Raw genomic sequence first — 16,828 nt, forward strand, 5'->3', positions numbered from 1 at the left:
AGAGGAGCCTCCGCTCCGCCCGTCCTCTCCTCTCGCAGCCGCCGGCAGCGGGGAGGAAAGAGGCGCCGGAGCAGCGTCGCCCGCGGGAAAGTCACGGGTGGCAGAGCCGGCCGGCTTCCCCCCGCCCAGGGAGGCACCCGCAGGAAAAGCAAACCTTGCGTTAAGCAGGGAGAGTAAGCACAGCCCTCGACCCGCTCCCCGGCCCCCGATCAAAAGGCTGCTCCTAAGGTTAGAGAGGGCAGACGGCCCTCCCGGGCAGGCGGCCTCGTTACAGGGCGCTCCGCTTGCCCCGAGCGGCGGGAGAGCTCCAGCACCGGGGGAAGCGCTGCATTAGTCACCCGCATTCGAAATGCCAAACCAATAGAAAACAAAGCGTGGCAATGATCCGATGAAAGCTCCCATGGCAAAAGGAGTTTATTTGTAAACTCGTACTCTCACAGGAACAAGAAACAAGGCAGCTGCACAGTATAATAAAGTTAAAAAGCACACAGAACAAACAAGTCGATTTTACATACATTCAAGCACCGCTGAACACGAGCTCTTCAAAATTCAACTGGAGATGGGCTTTGAAGGTGTACTTCACCTCCCTCTCTGCAACCTGCTTTGCCCACGGTGTTCCCACTCCAGGGACCAGGCAAGAAAGTGTCTTACCTTTTTAAACAAGTGCAGACAGAGCTTTTTTTTCCCCCCACCTGCACCTCTTTGTACATCTGCCTTACACCTTCAGGGAGGGAGTGGCTGCTTTGAAATCCAAGCAATAAAAGTAGCTAAGCCTTTTTGTCCATATAGATTTCAGAGATAGAAATGCCAAAGTTAATAAAGTGTTGCTCTCTACACTTAAGCCTTTTTGAGTTTGGGACATTTTTCTGTTTATTCACTCGTCCATTGCTGTTTATGGGAATAGTCAAGACAGCAGCTGAAACGTGCCATCTACTGGCACACGTGCCCATAAATAAGAAGAAAATACATAACCCAGACTCTGGACTTGGCAGAATTCAGTCTGGTTGGTCACTAAAGGACTGGGATGCAGGTCTAAAGAATAACAGTCCAGGTCAGAGCTCAGAGAGAATCCCCCCACTGCTCAGTAAGCGATCCAACAAGCACAGACCTGCGCACACACATGCGCAGAATACTGCTAACAAATATTCAGATAATGTCTCTGCAAAGCAACTTAACCTAAGATCCATTTAATATTGAAAGTAGGGTATTTTCAAAAACTAGAGGGGCACTTCAGCTCCTCAAACTAAGTTAGTAGTGGGTAAAGGACAAACAGAGCAGGAAACACAGAATATTTCAGATAGGATAGTCTAAAGAGAAAAGTGTTTTATTCACTCCTACACTTATTGTACTATAATATTAGCAAACATAACCCATAACATTTCTTAGTGCGTTTGTCAGTTTACTTTTGAACAGGGGCTTTGTCATGTACCCTCAGCGATCATCTCGTCTAAGTTCACTCCAAAGAAGGAAGCTGTTTACAGGTCTCTTAATGGAAGCAAGGTGGTTCAGACATTCCGAGACCAAGCCAGAACTGGAAGCTCATTTTACAGTGTTAAGACTGGAAGTCTTAACGAGTTGCACAGGAGATAAAGTTTTTTGAAGTCATCCCAAAAGAGAAGTCCAACAGGTATGCTGCAGCAAGACACTGAACTCCAGATATCACCTCATCTCCCACTCACAAGCACAAAAAAGCCACTTCAGCAATACATTCCCATTAATAGTCTTACAAGTCCAATATATCTAGTTTTTAGTTCCGAATACTAGAAACATTTACATCATGGCTGTACCTAAAAATGAGTATAGCTATCTTGGAGTGCTAAGTTGCTACTTCCTGGTCTTGGTTTTAAAAAGATGCTCTTCTGAGGATGTGTATATATACACATACACACATTTTTATATATATATATCTACACAAAGGCATGAGAGGATGATCAAACTGAAGAGCTAGTTAGTTCAGACAATTTCAGAAGGCGTAAACAATGGAAAAAGGATACAGTTGAAGGTAAGAACCTGCAACTGCTCCAACAGACCCTTCCAACTTTAGTGGAAGAGTAACATATGTATCTCTGAAGTCAGACTTAGAATAAAATTAGCTTTATGGCTCTCTATAAAAGTTGTTTCCTCTCATGCCAAAGATAAAATAGAAATAAAAGCCCATATTAAAAAGAAAAAAAATTTTAGTATACCTTGATGTAAGCTATATCTCCAAAGCCACTCTGAGCAAAATCAGTCTGACTCAGATTTTTCCCAATTTACATAAATTAAAGCCAGAGCATTAGCAACCCTAGAAAGCAGTAATACGATTACTTTTCAGGTTAAACATCTAGAATTAAAATGAAGTTTCACCACCAATGCATGTAAGAGGAACATGTTAGTAGTTACAGTATAAATAAACCCCTCTTTTTTTATTGCTTAAATTGCATAGTATAAAACAAAGTGCTGGAGAGTGATGTACTAAAAAACTATTAGTGTATTAAAAAAGTAAAAGTGCTGGCAGAAGTGGAAGAATCGGTAGGTACAAAGTGACTGCAATTTGAGACCAGAGCTTTTGTGTTCTGCATTCAGTCCAGTAATCATTTATTCAGAGAAAAGAGTGAAACATCCCGCAGGCTGCGCAGGCTGGCACTGATGTCTCGCCTCTGTTTTAGATTGCATTTTCCAGTGTATTGGGTCATGTAGTTTTCAGGTACACGTCCCCTCCGGGACAGGATATCCACCATGTGGCTAAGCTTCGACCTGATAGTGGAGTAGTGGAACTGCCTCTCTTTATGCAGTTTTTGGAAATATTCTGCCCTGTGGCTGCTACAGTATTCAAAGGACCGGAGAGAAGACAGTGAGGCAGTAGAGCTTGCAAGAGAGCACTGCGATGATGACGAAGACAGCGATCGCAGACTAGAACTTGATACAGCCTTTCCAGACAGGGAAGATCCTTCTTTTGACAGCTTTCTGTGAAGCAGGGGTGTTTCTCTGTACTCATCTTCCTTTGTCTGTGTCACTGCAGTCTTCAGCAAAACTGAAGTCTGAGTGCCCGTCATTCTAGCAGTGACAGAAGTCTGAGTGCCAGTTTCTGCCATTACAGCCCTGGTCTGCGTGGCAGCATTACAGGCGGTCACTACAGGCTTCTCTTCCCATGGGCCAGTTTGAGTCGATGCGCTTTTCTGTCCCACTATGGCCACTTGATCACTGAACCACTCCTCTTCACAGAGGCAAGAATGCCTCAAGTTACAAGGTCTGCCTCCAGAAGTATCTTCAGCCAGATCTAGCTCTTTCAGCAATTTCTTTGGAGTACTAGACAGTCTGGCAAATTCTGCTCTCAAGTTGCCTTCCACAGTATATTCTTCAGGGGACTCTGTTCTGTTCGCCAGGTGATCCAATATCCCACTGTTCCTGCGGCTGGACAACCACTTCGGGCTGATGGGCATCGACTGGGCATAAAGAATCCTGAACTGGAGGTCAAAATGTTCAACCACTTGACCTGACAATAGCAGCAAGTTACTGCTGTTCAGCTTCCCATCGGACCACGTGAAACTATCGGAAACAAACCAAGATTCACAGTTAATTCCCAGTGCATTTCAACACATACAGTTACGGATAGCAAGACTCAGCTTAGAAGCGCTGTGCATAAGGAAGGTATAAAGTCAATAGACTATTCACACTCTCTTCTTCAGGAAGAACTCTATTTAACCATGGCCAAGTGCTTTGCTAGCCACAAGTTGTGTAAACCAGTTTTCCAAAGCCGTTTCCAGTTTTGTGTTAGTCCCACTTAGACTCAGCTAGTCCACTTGCCATTGGCATTCACTAATACCAGGCAAACAGCAAAGTTAATACATCCTTCTTGCAGAAACTCCCCCTTTCTATAGCTTCATCAGGCACCAGCAGACCCCAATACTTGCCTGTAGGAGCCTGTTGTCACTCTAATGCCATCAATTAACATGAACTTCTCATGGACTTTCCCAACAATTTTGGCACCTGACCTCATGTAGTATGTGTTCCCCGTGAGAGTTCGAACTCTCATCAGCTGTTTCAGAAAAGAAGGGAAAAAGTAACATCAGATTTAACTTCCAAAAAGTTTTGATTAGCAATTCTACCTAAAAGCAGCTACGCATACTATGGAAGATAAGAATGAAATGAACTTCCTTACATCGTCTGCACGCGAGTGTTAATAGTTACACAGTGCTAAATTTCTGCTAGATTAGGATAGTCTGTGGAGAGAAGAGCCAGTTCGAATTAATTACTGCCCACGAAGATAGGAGTGTTTCCCTGTCCAGAGAAACTCTCACTGGGGTGAACATAGGCCTGTCCAAGCCAAGCCATAACACAGTCACGTCAGCTTATATTCAGAGGAATAAAGTATATCACCTGGGTCACATCATCCAAACCCTTTTAAAAGAAAGCAACTATGTATTAGGGAAGAAATGAGATGTTACCAGAGCTATACCACCCCTGAGCTTCCTGTGTTTCTGTTTTCCTTAGCCAACAGTTCCTTGAGCCAAAGAATTAAGCTACTTAGATCTTGCAAAATTAAATGCCTGAAAATTGTTGCTTTTTCAGGACAGGGATCACAGTGCACACTTCACCCAGCACACCGGGTTGTTGCATAGCATGGCTGTAGCTCCTACATATGGGTAGCATAGGGTAGGAGTAGATGTGCCTTTTCTGCATGGTTTTCACTGAGTTTGTGAGCAGTTTCACATGTTGGATTCGAGACTGTACTGAAACCACGTGATACTGAGCCTTGATCTTCAGGAGCTGAGAAACGTTTCAGAAAACCCCCTTTTATATCAGTTATTAAACAGACAGGATGCTTTAGTCTTTCAAGAGAATCTGATGTTTCAAGTGTATCCTTGATTTCCATAACTATAAACTGTAGCACACACAAAAAAAATAAACCACACACCCCCACATTTCGCACTTACACTTTCCTGCTCAGGACAAACTCCTAAGTTCTTGCACATTTCCAAGAAATGGGGTAGAAAGTCCTGGTCAAGAAGGATATAGACAGGGACTTTGCGGTTGTTATAGGCATCCTGAAGGTCACCGAAGATATCAATATCTGTGAAGGAATCCATCACAAGGGCAATCACCTGCAAAAAAAGCAACAACACTCATTCAAGAGCTTTATTTGGCCAGATCATTCAAGGCCAGATCACTGCCTCTCCCAGCCATTTTCTCCTGCTGCTGTCATCAAGGCCAGATGCACATTTCTTTGTCCTGCTGCGCAGGCCCTGGCAAGGTATAAGAGATTTCTCTATTCCCACAATGTTTCTGTAAATTCACTGTGCCCTGGAGTGCAAAGTGTAAGCCTGAAGAGGTTTTTCCCTCACATCTGCTGCTGTTTTTATACGCTTTCACAGCCTGCCTTTCTACACAGTCTCCCATAATCTGGCCTTTTGGTAACATTGGGGAAGCTATCGCAGCAGAATCAGGAATCCAGACAAGCCATCTCCACTCCTGTGCTCCCAGTGTGGCATACCTGCTACAGATAGCCACTGCCTGCAGGAGAATTAGCTCGATGGCCTCCTCACTGTCACAGCTTAACATCTCGCAAACCCCAATTGCTTTCTGTGGGTGCGGTCAGAGGGGAATACTGTCCCTCTAAGTTACCAAGAGATATACTAGTTCTGCGACAACGTTTTTCACTATTTCCAGACTTACTAGATGCGTTCTGACTTTCCATCCCATACCTTCACAAGAAATCCTTCCACTCACTCAGCTCAACAGTTCTTTACAAAAGGCAAGTCCTAAGATGAGAAGATTTTCTCTCAACGGGCCAAAGACAAGTCGACAGTCTTATGTTCATGAACAATCCCTCCAGCTAGTTCAGAGCCACACCACACACTGTTTCAGTGCTAGAATTCTCAACCTTCAAAACCAGGAACACACATCTGTGTGGGGACACAAAGGCATCAAGGTTTTGGCTTCATGACTTACTTTTCCATTCTCTAGTAGACCAGCATCAAGGACAACAATTACACAACTGCTGCGGGTACCTGGCACCTGCCCTTATCAGATACATAAGGCATCCACACACCGCTGCGACACCCCCAAGGCGTATACGCATGCCACACAGCTAGCTGCTCTGTGTGTGGCATTGCATGTACTCAGAGGAAAAGTTTCCCAAAAGAACAGGCCAAGCTTTGCATTCCCACCTGCGCCCTGCTCCCTAAGGGACTGGCTCCATACATACGAGTTCTTAGAGGCACGTTTGTATTTCTAGATAAAGTTAGTTTATGCTTGAGCTTTTTGCGTGTCTCCTGTGCTTTTCTCCACCAAATCACTCATCCAAGTGTCAAAGGAAGATAAAGAAAAATAAGATGCTTTTGACAAGACCAGATGGGTAAGGAAATAACCCCTGAAAACGGAACAATTCACACTAAACCCCCTGGAAACAGTGGTGCCTTCAAATGACTACTCAATTAACAGCACACTTGAGTTCTAATCCCAGAATTGGCAGCTGAAAAAGAAATACACTTTTATTTAAAATGAGCAAAAGTACAGTTATGTTTAGAGGAAAGAAAACCCTCTTCTCTACACTCATCCATCCAGGACAGCAGAGGCAAGACAGCAACACCGTCCGCTTTAGCCACTCAAGCTAACCGCATTTGAGTGAGCCGAGAAGAAACTATACGGCATCTGAAGTTTTCCCGTTCCTTGCATTATCCCGAAGAACTCAGCCATGATCGAGCAACACTGCACAGCATTGATATTCATTAAATTATAGGGAGTCAAAATTTCTCTCCATTCTGTGTCCATCAAAATGCTCCCTGGATCAGGCATGTACACGGCAGTGGCAGGAACAGCTTGCCTGGCTCTTGGCTTGGTGCGAGGGAAGGCGTTTGGCAGGATGCTACAAGCAAGAACATTGCAAACTAGTACAGCTTTTTGGAGAAACAGATGTTTTCATGGAGTTTACTCGAGACACCAGACTGGTCTCATCTACCTGAGAAGAATCCTTTGAGAACAGAGCTTTCTCTGTAACCGTTTCTGGCAAGATGCCCATCGTTCATGTCATCCTCACGCACGCCCTAAGCTTCTGCGCTCAGAAGTGGGCAGGGACTAAGCTCAGTTGCTGGTTCAGGGTGTGCCATGTGCAAGCACTGTATGCACGGAGCCAGGGGTTGCTTCACCTGGCCACCCGGAGAGGAAGCTATACATTTAAATTTTAGTTAAGCCAATTGAATGGCTGCTAACGAGAAGGGTGGTTCCCTCCTGGGGATTACAGTTAGAGTCTATAAACTCAGGTAACATAATGACTTACAGACAACAGTTAGAAATTACTACGCTGCCTGATTTTTTTAAAGCCATATTCTGCATCACATCAAAACCATCCACTCCTGTAGGAGGGAAGTCCTGCTAAGAGCAGGTCTGCACATTAGTGAGGAGCAATTAATGGGGAGAAAGAAGTAAAGAAGGGACATAACATCACAGGGTTAATCATAGATATCATTTTTTTATAAGAAAGGATATGACACAAAAAAGGCCTCTGAGGGACAGTAGGAGGTTTCTACAAGCGAATCTGTCTCGCAGAGCACATCAGTAAGGAACCTGGAATAGGAAGCCTTCTGCTTTGAACAAGAGCAAGGTCAGCTCGAAACCCGCAGCGGTGCTGCATGCCGTGCCGGCCCGGGGAACTCTTGACCCACTGCCTCTGGAGCAACGATAGCGGGAAGGCGAGATTTCACGGGCCTAGCGTAGAGACGGGCGCTGCGAGGATGCGTACCAGTCGCTGTGTCTTTACCAGCTCGTCCTCCTCACGAGGCCTTCTCCTCTCGGCAGGGGTTCTGGAGCCCCTCGGCCTCGCTTCGTGCCACGTGAAGGAGACGCTCACTGACACCGTTGCCGATTTTTGCCCCGGTTCGCCGACCCGCTGGAGAAGGGCCGGCGGCAGGGCGCTTTGGGGGGCGCCGCCGGCAGAGCCCGCGCCCCCGGGACCCCCGGGACCCCCGGCCGCGCCGCGCACCCACCTGCCGGGCGGAGCGGATCTGCCGCCGCACCGCCTCCTTGCAGCCGTAGATGCTCTCCCCGCAGCCGGGCTGGAAGTGCGCCTCCACCCGCGTGAGCCCGCGGAAGGCGCCGCGGGCGAAGCCCGGCCAGCCCAGCTCCAGCGCCGGCGGCTCCAGGTCCGAGCGCTCGGGGAAGTAGGTGAGCGAGGAGGCGTCGAGGGAGGCGCCGAGCGAGGGCTCGCCCGCCGGCTCCGGGGCCGCGGCGGGCGGCAGCGCGCCCCGCGCGATGGCCTGCACCTCGGGCTCCGAGAGGAACGGCGGCAGCTGCTCCCGCCGCAGGAAGGCCCGCAGCGCCTCGGGGCCGCCCGCCACCAGCTCCTCCAGCGCCAGCCGCTGCGCCTCGCTGTACGGCCCGGGCGGCCGCGGCGGCCAGCGCCCGGCGCCCTCCTCCAGGCACTGCGAGGCGTTGGCCATGGCGCGGTGCGGCCCGGCCCGGCCGCCCCCGGCAGCGCCTTTATAGCGGCTTTGAATCCAAACAGCGCCGCGCCGCCGCCGCCAGTGGGGGAGCCGCGCCCCGCCCCGCGCCCCGGTTGGCTGCGGCGAAGGCGGCCCGGCCCCGCCGCCCCCTCAGGCTCCCTCATGCCGCGCTCGCTCCAGCCGGGGCGGGCCGCGGGAAGCAGCGGGGCCGGCGCAGCCGTTCCCCGCCGCGCTGGGTGCGGGCGGTCGCGCAGCCCCGTTAGCGCCCGGCCCCGGAGGCCGCACGCCCCGGCGCTCCCCTCCTCGGGCCGCGGGAGCCCCTCTGGCGGAGGCGGCCATTTCTCGCGGCCTGGCCTCCGCACCGAACCCCTTCCCTGCGGCTTCAAGGCCGGACGCAGGCCTGCGCCCCCCGCCTGCCCCCCCCGAGGCCTGGCGGCACAACCGGCCCTGTCCCTCGCCCTCCCACCAGGCAGGGCCGGGAGGGAGAGGGCGCGTTCACCTTGGCCCGAATCAAAGCCCCCCTCGGAAGGGCCTTCGTGATGCACGCTAACAAACACGCGGCCGAACACCTCGAACACCGCAAAAGCCAGGCAAGGCTGTTACGGTGTTGGCCTTCTTGCTTGTCCCCAAAGGGAATTACTGCTACCAGCAGCAAAATAAAAAAGCTCCACCAACCCACTGCCTAGATTCACTCTTCCAGGCAATTCCTGGCAGTACTTACGGTTGTAGGAGAGGCAGAGACATTTAGGCAGAGTCCCAAAATGTAAACCAATTAAATAAAACTCAGTGGCATTTTCTGTATTATTAAAAGAAATTTAATATAATTTTTAAATTAAAAAATTCAATCTCTCCATTAAAGACACTGAGTCAGGTGCTAATACTGTCAGACATACCCTTTTGGCATGAGTTTTACATACAATTTAAGATTTTATGCATTGCTTCAACATGTTAAGAAACCATCTTTTCATACTTACAGTAGCAATAAAGTCAATTCCATACAATATCAAATATCCTTTTTTTAAAAAAAGTTTTAAATATATTAGACTCTGATTGCCAAAATGCCATTTTATACACAAAGCTGCTAATACAATATACAGTTCTTACATTATTTTTTTTCACATAAAATACATTTCATCGAGTTTTATTTGTACATCGTTTACTACTGATCAATGGAATCACAAATTATTGCAGAAGGCTTGCCATCATTTGTTAACATCCTGTCCATGCAGCAGTCACACTGAGCTGTACCAGGGTTACCGACAGCACTGTAGTCCGTTCTCACGCTGCAATCTATAGGCTGAAGACGTAGAGGTGGCAATACTAAGGCTGCATCTGCACTGGTTTAAAACCCGTATCTCCCCTCCAGCTGCGGGCAGAGATAATTGCATTGGTGTAGCTTTGGGAACAGGTATCTCGAGCAGAGTCTCCTCTACTACAGCTTCCGCAGTTGAAATACAGCAAAATATCCTAGGTCATAATCGTGCCACGGCAGATGTTGCCTGAAGAGCCCAGTGGTACTCGAATTGTGTGGGGGAACTGAGAAGTCCATTACCAGTTTGCCAACATGAGAACACCAAAATAAAGCTGAAGAACAACCAGGGACAACAAATTCTGTTGTACAGCCACAGGCAAACCAAAATACAAATGTGAATACTAGCTGTTCTGTAGTAAGAGGCTAGACCTTGCTACTACAAGCGTGTTCTGGACTCTGCCTGTAGAGAACGGCTATAACAAAGTAGGTCAACGTGATTTGTTAAATTAGAATGAAGACCCTGCGCATTTCCTTTCTGTTTATTTAGGAAGAGAGAACCGGTGATCATGAGAGAAATTGAAAGAGCAAATAAAAACTTCAAAATCTGGCATGCTCTGAACTGCTAGCCCCTTGCAAAATAGTCTCCAAGTTAAAGAACAGCACTGTAGAGTCACCTCAACCCTTCCAGAGACTAGTTACCGAGTTACCTTTAGCAAGTATAAGGCACAGAAATAACCAGATGTAGGGAGAACGCCTTCCAGCAGATGGACAGCAGTTCATCTATGGCTCACTGGGGACCAGTGCTATTGCTTTCTTGGTTGAGATACTCCTATTTCATGGTATTGCTGATGTGGTTTCAGGAGAGAAGATTTGGGTAAACAGAGCTCCAAGATTAAAACAGAAGGACACTAAACAGAAGTTGTAATGCCATTTGGGAGCTTGTAAGTGCTTTCAACCCCATGAAATAAGACCCTGCTCAATAAGCTAGAGAATTCACTGCCTCCACTGAGTATTGCACTGATTAATTATTGCTATTGCCCTGCCATGCTCTTCTCCTTCCCTACCAGGAGTTCCTCATCCATGTGGTTCTTCACCCACACCTGCAAGACGGTACAGAATCACATCAGCTAGAGTCAGTTATTCCCCAAATTGGGAGGGTTTTAAGATTCTGGAGCACCACAAAAGTGAGACTAAGTGGGCTAAAATTGCATCACTTGGTACGTGAAATACAGATCCAGGTCTGACGTCAAACAGATCCCAGCAACGGTACTTAAGCCCTTATCTAACATGTCAGTGCTGGGACTTTCTTGGCTGAGCGCAGTAAAGCAGAGACACTATTTTGAGAGACACTTTTTTTCCATCTGAAAAAAGTCTTTCAACATGGAAAGTAAAGCTACTCTCATCAACCAGTTAGTTTGCTAGAAACAGTATGACTTCAGCAGACAGGAAGACTTTGCAAGCAGGAGGGTTAGTCTCACGTGCAGCTCTGCCTACAATAGACCCGTCAATACATCCACGTTCTCAAATCTTTGCGTAGTCTGTATGAACAACTACAACCTTTGGCTTACTGCTAACAAAAGTGGGACTCTACTCTGACCTTGAATCTGTACTTAGATGTTTACTGAGCCTAAAGACACTGAGTATAGCATAAAAAACCCCAAATCTTCCTCTAATAGGCCAAGTGCTAGATATGCCAATCACAGTATGATTTCTAGTTTCTACAGCTTTTTAGCAATATTAAGACCCAATTAAATAGCCAAGTGCCTTCTGCTATGTACCTCAGAGCTTTCCACGGGGATGGCCTTTAAAACACATAGATATAAAAAACCACTATTGTTGTAACACTGCTGAATTTTATAATAAAAAGCCCTATTCCTAGAGGTAGGCACCTACAATGCACATATAAGAGTATCTATGTGTTTATTATTCCCCCGAAAGCCTGTTTGTCTCTACAAAATAGCTTTCCAGAAGCAGGTTAAATATCCACTTTACAAAATTTCTCATCCCAGACCTACACGCAACCACTCTGCATGCAGCATGAACCGCCCGCTCCTTCCCTGAGCGCATTTGCCAGTGCCCCCCAGGCAGTGACCATTATATCCAGGATGTCACCCATACATAAGCACGAGTCCGTTCTAAGTCACTATTCAACAGCCTTCGCAAGTCCCACTCTGGTGCAACTTCAACCCAAAGCCAGTGGTAGATAAATACTTGGCATGGCTGCAACATATCCTGGAACATTTATCGATTACCGACTCTCTCGTCTGAATAAGAACTGATTACATTTGATCAGATGCCACTCGACTTCAGTGAGCACGTTAGCCTACAGTGATAAAGCCAGAAGAGCTGTATTACAGCCAATTTTACAATTACAATACAAAGTCCAATTAGGGGGATGTTTTGTAATCTAGAACTTGTCATATCTTTTGCCTGATAGTAAATCAATTGTTGGTTTGCTCAAGATCCCAGCCAGAGTGATGAGTTCCTGGAGTATTACACACAGAGTGAAATACCAATGGACTAAAAGCCGTTTGTCTAAAATGGACTGGCTTCCTACAGTTTTAATGTATTAACAACTCTCAGTGAAAGCAAGCCTCAAACTACTTAACACTATTGCATTCAACGGTCTCCTCTTCATTCGCTTGGAGTTAGGTAGGATCCAATATACTTGATAGCACAAAATTGCTCTGAGAAGGAAAAGGGCCCAAGTCCCCCTTCCCGGGATGGAAGGCATCACCGGGGCCTGAATTTTGCACCACTTACAACCTAGTGGATTGCGGGACCAAAATTTGTTACACTGAGTCCAGAATTCTCATTAGGATGGCAGTGGAGAGACAACCCCCACCACCATGGGAGAAGAGAGGCGTCTGAAAGATCATCTCTCCCCACTCAGGAATGCCCAGGCTACACCTGGTGTTATCCCAGAAGAATTTCCTCGAGGTAATCAGAAGACCCACTGTTAACCACACACAGGTGCGGTATTGTCCAGTCCAGTTACCAAATCTTCTTCTTTCTACTAGAGAATGACTTTTAAAATCCCTTAAGGTTAAGTCAAGCACAATAGTATTTTCTAGTCTTATATTTAGCATATGCATTTCAATAATGGGGGAAGCCCAACTTCTCTGAATGTTTCAAAACATACAAAGAAATCCCCTGCCTTTAACTGAACTGAGGTTTTAAAAAAGTCAGATCAACTGCTACCATTTTCTAATTTGTTCCTAAAACTGGTGAGAGAAGAGAATTGTATCTTCAGAGTTTGAAAGAACAAATTGTCAGCCTAGTAATAACCTCACAGGTCCAAAAGTGTTTCGTGCACAGCGTGGTTGTGGTGGTGACACACAGCCACCTCTGCTGCCTCGAGGAGCCGAGAACAAGGAGCCCAGAGCCCTGCCTGTATCATAAAATATCCAGCTCCAGCGATGGGCTAGATTTGATGGGGAGCAGAGGGTAGCACTTAACAGTCACTGGCAGCCTAAGTCAACCTTTTATAGGCTAGAAAAAAGGAAAGGCTGTGAGGATTCCCAAAGGGGGTGTGTACGCGTCAAGTGTAATATTGATGGCTAACAGCCACCAGCTAAAAGGAAGATTGGTGGAAGCTGCATTTGCTGTTGCTTGGCTGAAGCACAGCTACGTGAGCTGGATTTAATCCACTGATGGCTTACAGAGACCCAAACAGGCTTATGTTTTCAGAGTTTGGAATTATATTGCCCGAGAAGACACGTATTCATGCAGGCAAATAGTTACAAGTGCAATAGCCCCTCCTTGCAGAAAAAGGGTTGAAGATTTACAGTTACTTCTGTAGATACAACTTGTTAACTCAACTGTGGCCAGTTCCTCAGAGCTGTCTCCCACGAGGCACCCTCCTTCCACCTCCCCCAGGTATGCAAAGCCTTAACTTGCTGAAGAACCAGTGCCAAACCCCCAGGTTATCCCGCGCTGGTGTTTCTCAGGTAGTCTGTCAGAGCTAACGTGAACTACACGAAAACACTGGTGTTGGTGTGCCAACTGCTCTACAGCAGAGAGGCTTTGCCAAGTACTGCGTGGCACTAGGCGACTCTCGTATAAAGAGGCATTTAAGTCCTCTTCTGACAGCTGCTAACCACTGCTGATGACTTCAGCATGGGAGCTGGAAAACAGACAAAAAAAATACCCTGCCCTGCTGCAATGTTCAACTGCCAAAGCAATGATTTAACATTTATTTATCAGCCAAAGACTGCAGGTTAATGCAAGTGTCATAACATCTAGGGAGATCAGAAACGCTTTCATGACGTTTCTAGATTAGTGTCAGCAAGCCTTTCCTCCTCATCCCTCCCGAGCCCTGTTGTTCTGGAAATCCAGAAAAATCAGAACGCAAAGCATACTGCCCCTAGTATCTGTGTTGAGCGTACAGAGTAAATAAACAATCAATAGGAAAGTGAGATCAGCAAAAGTCTTTTCAGTTTAACAAATTAAGAGTCTAAATAGTACAAATAAGGTTTTTAAATTACTTATCCCAATATAGACCTTTGTCAGTATTTTATTGCAGTAAAATTCTATTGCCAGGGCCCCTTATTGCAACATCAGTTTTAAAGCCTATTGAGTAAAGCCTGTTCCAGGAAAAGTTCTGCTTAAAACCTGATGGCAGTCTGCAGTGACGGGTTTACACGAGCAGAACAGGACCCAACCAGTGCACAGTTTCTGATGGTGAGCTGTCGCTGCAAGGAGATCACACCTTGCAAACTTCCTAAGGCAAGCGCAGCCTCTACGCCTGCTTGTTGCTCGGGCCCTGTAAGTGCTGGATCCAGCTGTACGGGAAACAGCTCTGTCCACTCTTGCAAACCCTGTGTGGGGGTTGATCTCCCCTCCAGGATATACGCATCACCCAAGAGTGAAAATTCAGGTCTGAACTGTCACCTTCCAGAAGCTTGGTGACTTACAGCAAGAGGCTCAGATGCAAAGATTTTAATTCAGATCCTTTCTTCGTTCCAAGGCATCTCATGACTTCCCAAGGATGGGGAGGCAGTGCGCCATACCTTCTTCCCCGGGGAGCAAGACTAGGGCGACTCTTTTTACATCATCTGATGCACATCCCTTCCTCTCCTAAGAGCCTTGCTCCACCTGCATTACTCATTCAACTGCAATGGAAGTAATTGGCAGGATAAAGTACAATTCAAGATGAACGAGGCCGTCACAGTCAGGATGTCCATAACCAAATTCTCCCTTTGGAATGCCAACAACCTGGCCGCTGCGATGGATCCAACCAGCCCACCCACATCTTGTTTCCTCTGAGGTGAGAAACAGATGAGACTAGGAAATTCTGCAGCAGCCATGCACCTTCTCTTCCATTTCCTCCATGGGAGCTTTGAATTTCAAGAGGGGTGGATCACCACTGGACACTGTGTAATACACCGAGGTCCCATTGGAGCTGTAGGGAGAAGTCCTGGATCCGATCAGGTGTGACTTGGCCTCACCCCCGTTCTCAGCAACTCCTCCCATGCCACTGCCGAAGTGGGTGCTGAGGAAAGGGTGATTGAGGAGTTTGGCTGCAGCCCGCTGCCGCTTAAGTTCGGAGAGCGTTTGATGGTTATGCTCCTTGTAGGCACCCCAGAACTGCTGTGTGTCAGGGAGCCCGGGGTTGCCGTAGGGCAGCATGTGGCCTGGATTACTGTCAGGGTCAGCGTGCATACTCCAAATGTCCCCGTTGGAAAAGTTGTACTGGTAAGTGCTGGCAGATGCCATGAGTCCATTCTGGAGGGGGATTTCAGAATCACACTGGGTGCTTTTGTTTGCTAACTCCGGAAGGAGGGAAGAGTTCTCCAGCACTGAATTCTGTAACAAGAAGACATGAAAGAAGAGCATCTTCCCCTGTCCCTCACAACACAGCTCATCCCTGAGACAACTTCCTAAGCCTGCTCACACTAAGCCCTTCCACCAGACAGGTACTGCAGCACAAACACTGAATTCACCCACTAACAGGACCCTATAATGCTGTAAGCCCCAACCAGGAACATGGAACGTTAACTCAGAAGGACTCCCTTACAAAAAAAAAAAAAAAAAAAAAAGAAGATAGATAAGCTTATTAATATAACATGACAATAACTGAATTAAAAACAAATAACTGCAAAACAAGATTACAATTGTTTTGTGATTACCAGTTTGTTAGATGTATAAAAAATGCACACGCTATTTTTTCTGAACTTCCTGGTTCACTAGGGCCGTATCTCAAAACTATGCAGCCGTAAATCCAAAACAGTCTTTCCATGTGAGTGGGATATCCCAGTTTATACCGAATGAGAATTTGGTCTTTTGCTTGCATCTGATGGATGAAGTTTACGAATTTTTCAGCCACCTTCCATCCCCGGGCGCCCACTGCTATTGAACCTCTGCTACCAGCCCTCCTTGGTGACTCCCATAATACAGAAGAGATTCCTTACGGGGTCAGTATTCTCCTGGTCAGACCGAGTCTCCCCAATTTCTCCAATGAGACCCGAGTTTCTTCCTTCTTCTGCCGCCCCCAGCTGCTGCCAGACGATGGCTTCCTTCTCGCACTCCTTCCTGTAGAGGTTTGTTCGGTCCGAAAGGCTGGCCCTCCTCACTACCTTCCTGCGGGATAGGGAGAAGGGGCATGGAAGCTGTCAGCAGGACGTGACATTTCCTCTTACCCTGCAGCTCTTCTCACCTCCTCCTCATGCTTCACAGCCTCTCCCACTGGAATGGAACATGAATTGAGCATCCTGGCACCCACACAAAGCAAAGGCACTAGTGTGGATATTAAAGGTGGGAGGAATTTTAAGGAGTTTTAAAGTAGTACTGCAAATCTGCGTTAGATCTCATACAGCTCACCTAATGGATCTACTCTGCAACCAGTGGAGTAAATGTAGAGGGAAAGGGCCCACGGGCTGTTTAGGGAGTTTTGTTGTCTGCAGGACTGCTTTGGTGTCTAGTAAACATCTTATAAAGACCTGTGCAAACTGTCTCTGAACACAGTATCTTGGCCATGAGACATATTATTGAGAAGCTCAAGTTAATCCGTTTGAAGCACTGATTCTCAGACACCAGTATCAGTGGCTTAACAGAGCGAATTCTCACCCCTTGGTTCTCTGCTCAGAGCAGTTCCTGAGCCACAACAGTGCAGAGCCATTTTCCCCCCAAGAAACAACATCTCTTTCTAGTGAAA

At 47.1% G+C, this 16,828-nt stretch overlaps 2 protein-coding genes across 2 annotated transcripts in view; both read right to left on the reverse strand.

Annotated features, from left to right (window-relative positions):
- Positions 1-384: 384 nt before the first annotated feature.
- On the reverse strand, positions 385-8,468 carry LOC140659382 (protein FAM83D-like). The gene is made up of 4 exons (XM_072878998.1): positions 7,965-8,468; positions 4,917-5,084; positions 3,894-4,018; positions 385-3,528 (listed from the first exon to the last, which is right to left on the reverse strand). Exons 1-4 carry the CDS (start codon positions 8,415-8,417, stop codon positions 2,574-2,576), a joined length of 1,701 nt encoding a protein of 566 aa, XP_072735099.1. The 5' UTR covers positions 8,418-8,468; the 3' UTR covers positions 385-2,573.
- Positions 8,469-9,279: 811 nt separating this feature from the next.
- PPP1R16B (protein phosphatase 1 regulatory subunit 16B) overlaps positions 9,280-16,828 on the reverse strand; it is a 67,041-nt gene continuing 59,492 nt past the window's right edge. The window contains exons 10-11 of the mRNA XM_072879447.1: positions 16,086-16,254; positions 9,280-15,480 (exon numbers count right to left, since the gene is read on the reverse strand). Coding sequence (XP_072735548.1) covers positions 14,959-15,480; positions 16,086-16,254 — 691 coding nt within the window. The 3' untranslated portion in view covers positions 9,280-14,958. The remainder of the gene's footprint in view (positions 15,481-16,085; positions 16,255-16,828) is intronic.

The sequence above is a fragment of the Ciconia boyciana genome, chromosome 14 (genome assembly GCF_034638445.1).
Source record: "Ciconia boyciana chromosome 14, ASM3463844v1, whole genome shotgun sequence".
NCBI lineage: Eukaryota > Metazoa > Chordata > Aves > Ciconiiformes > Ciconiidae > Ciconia > Ciconia boyciana.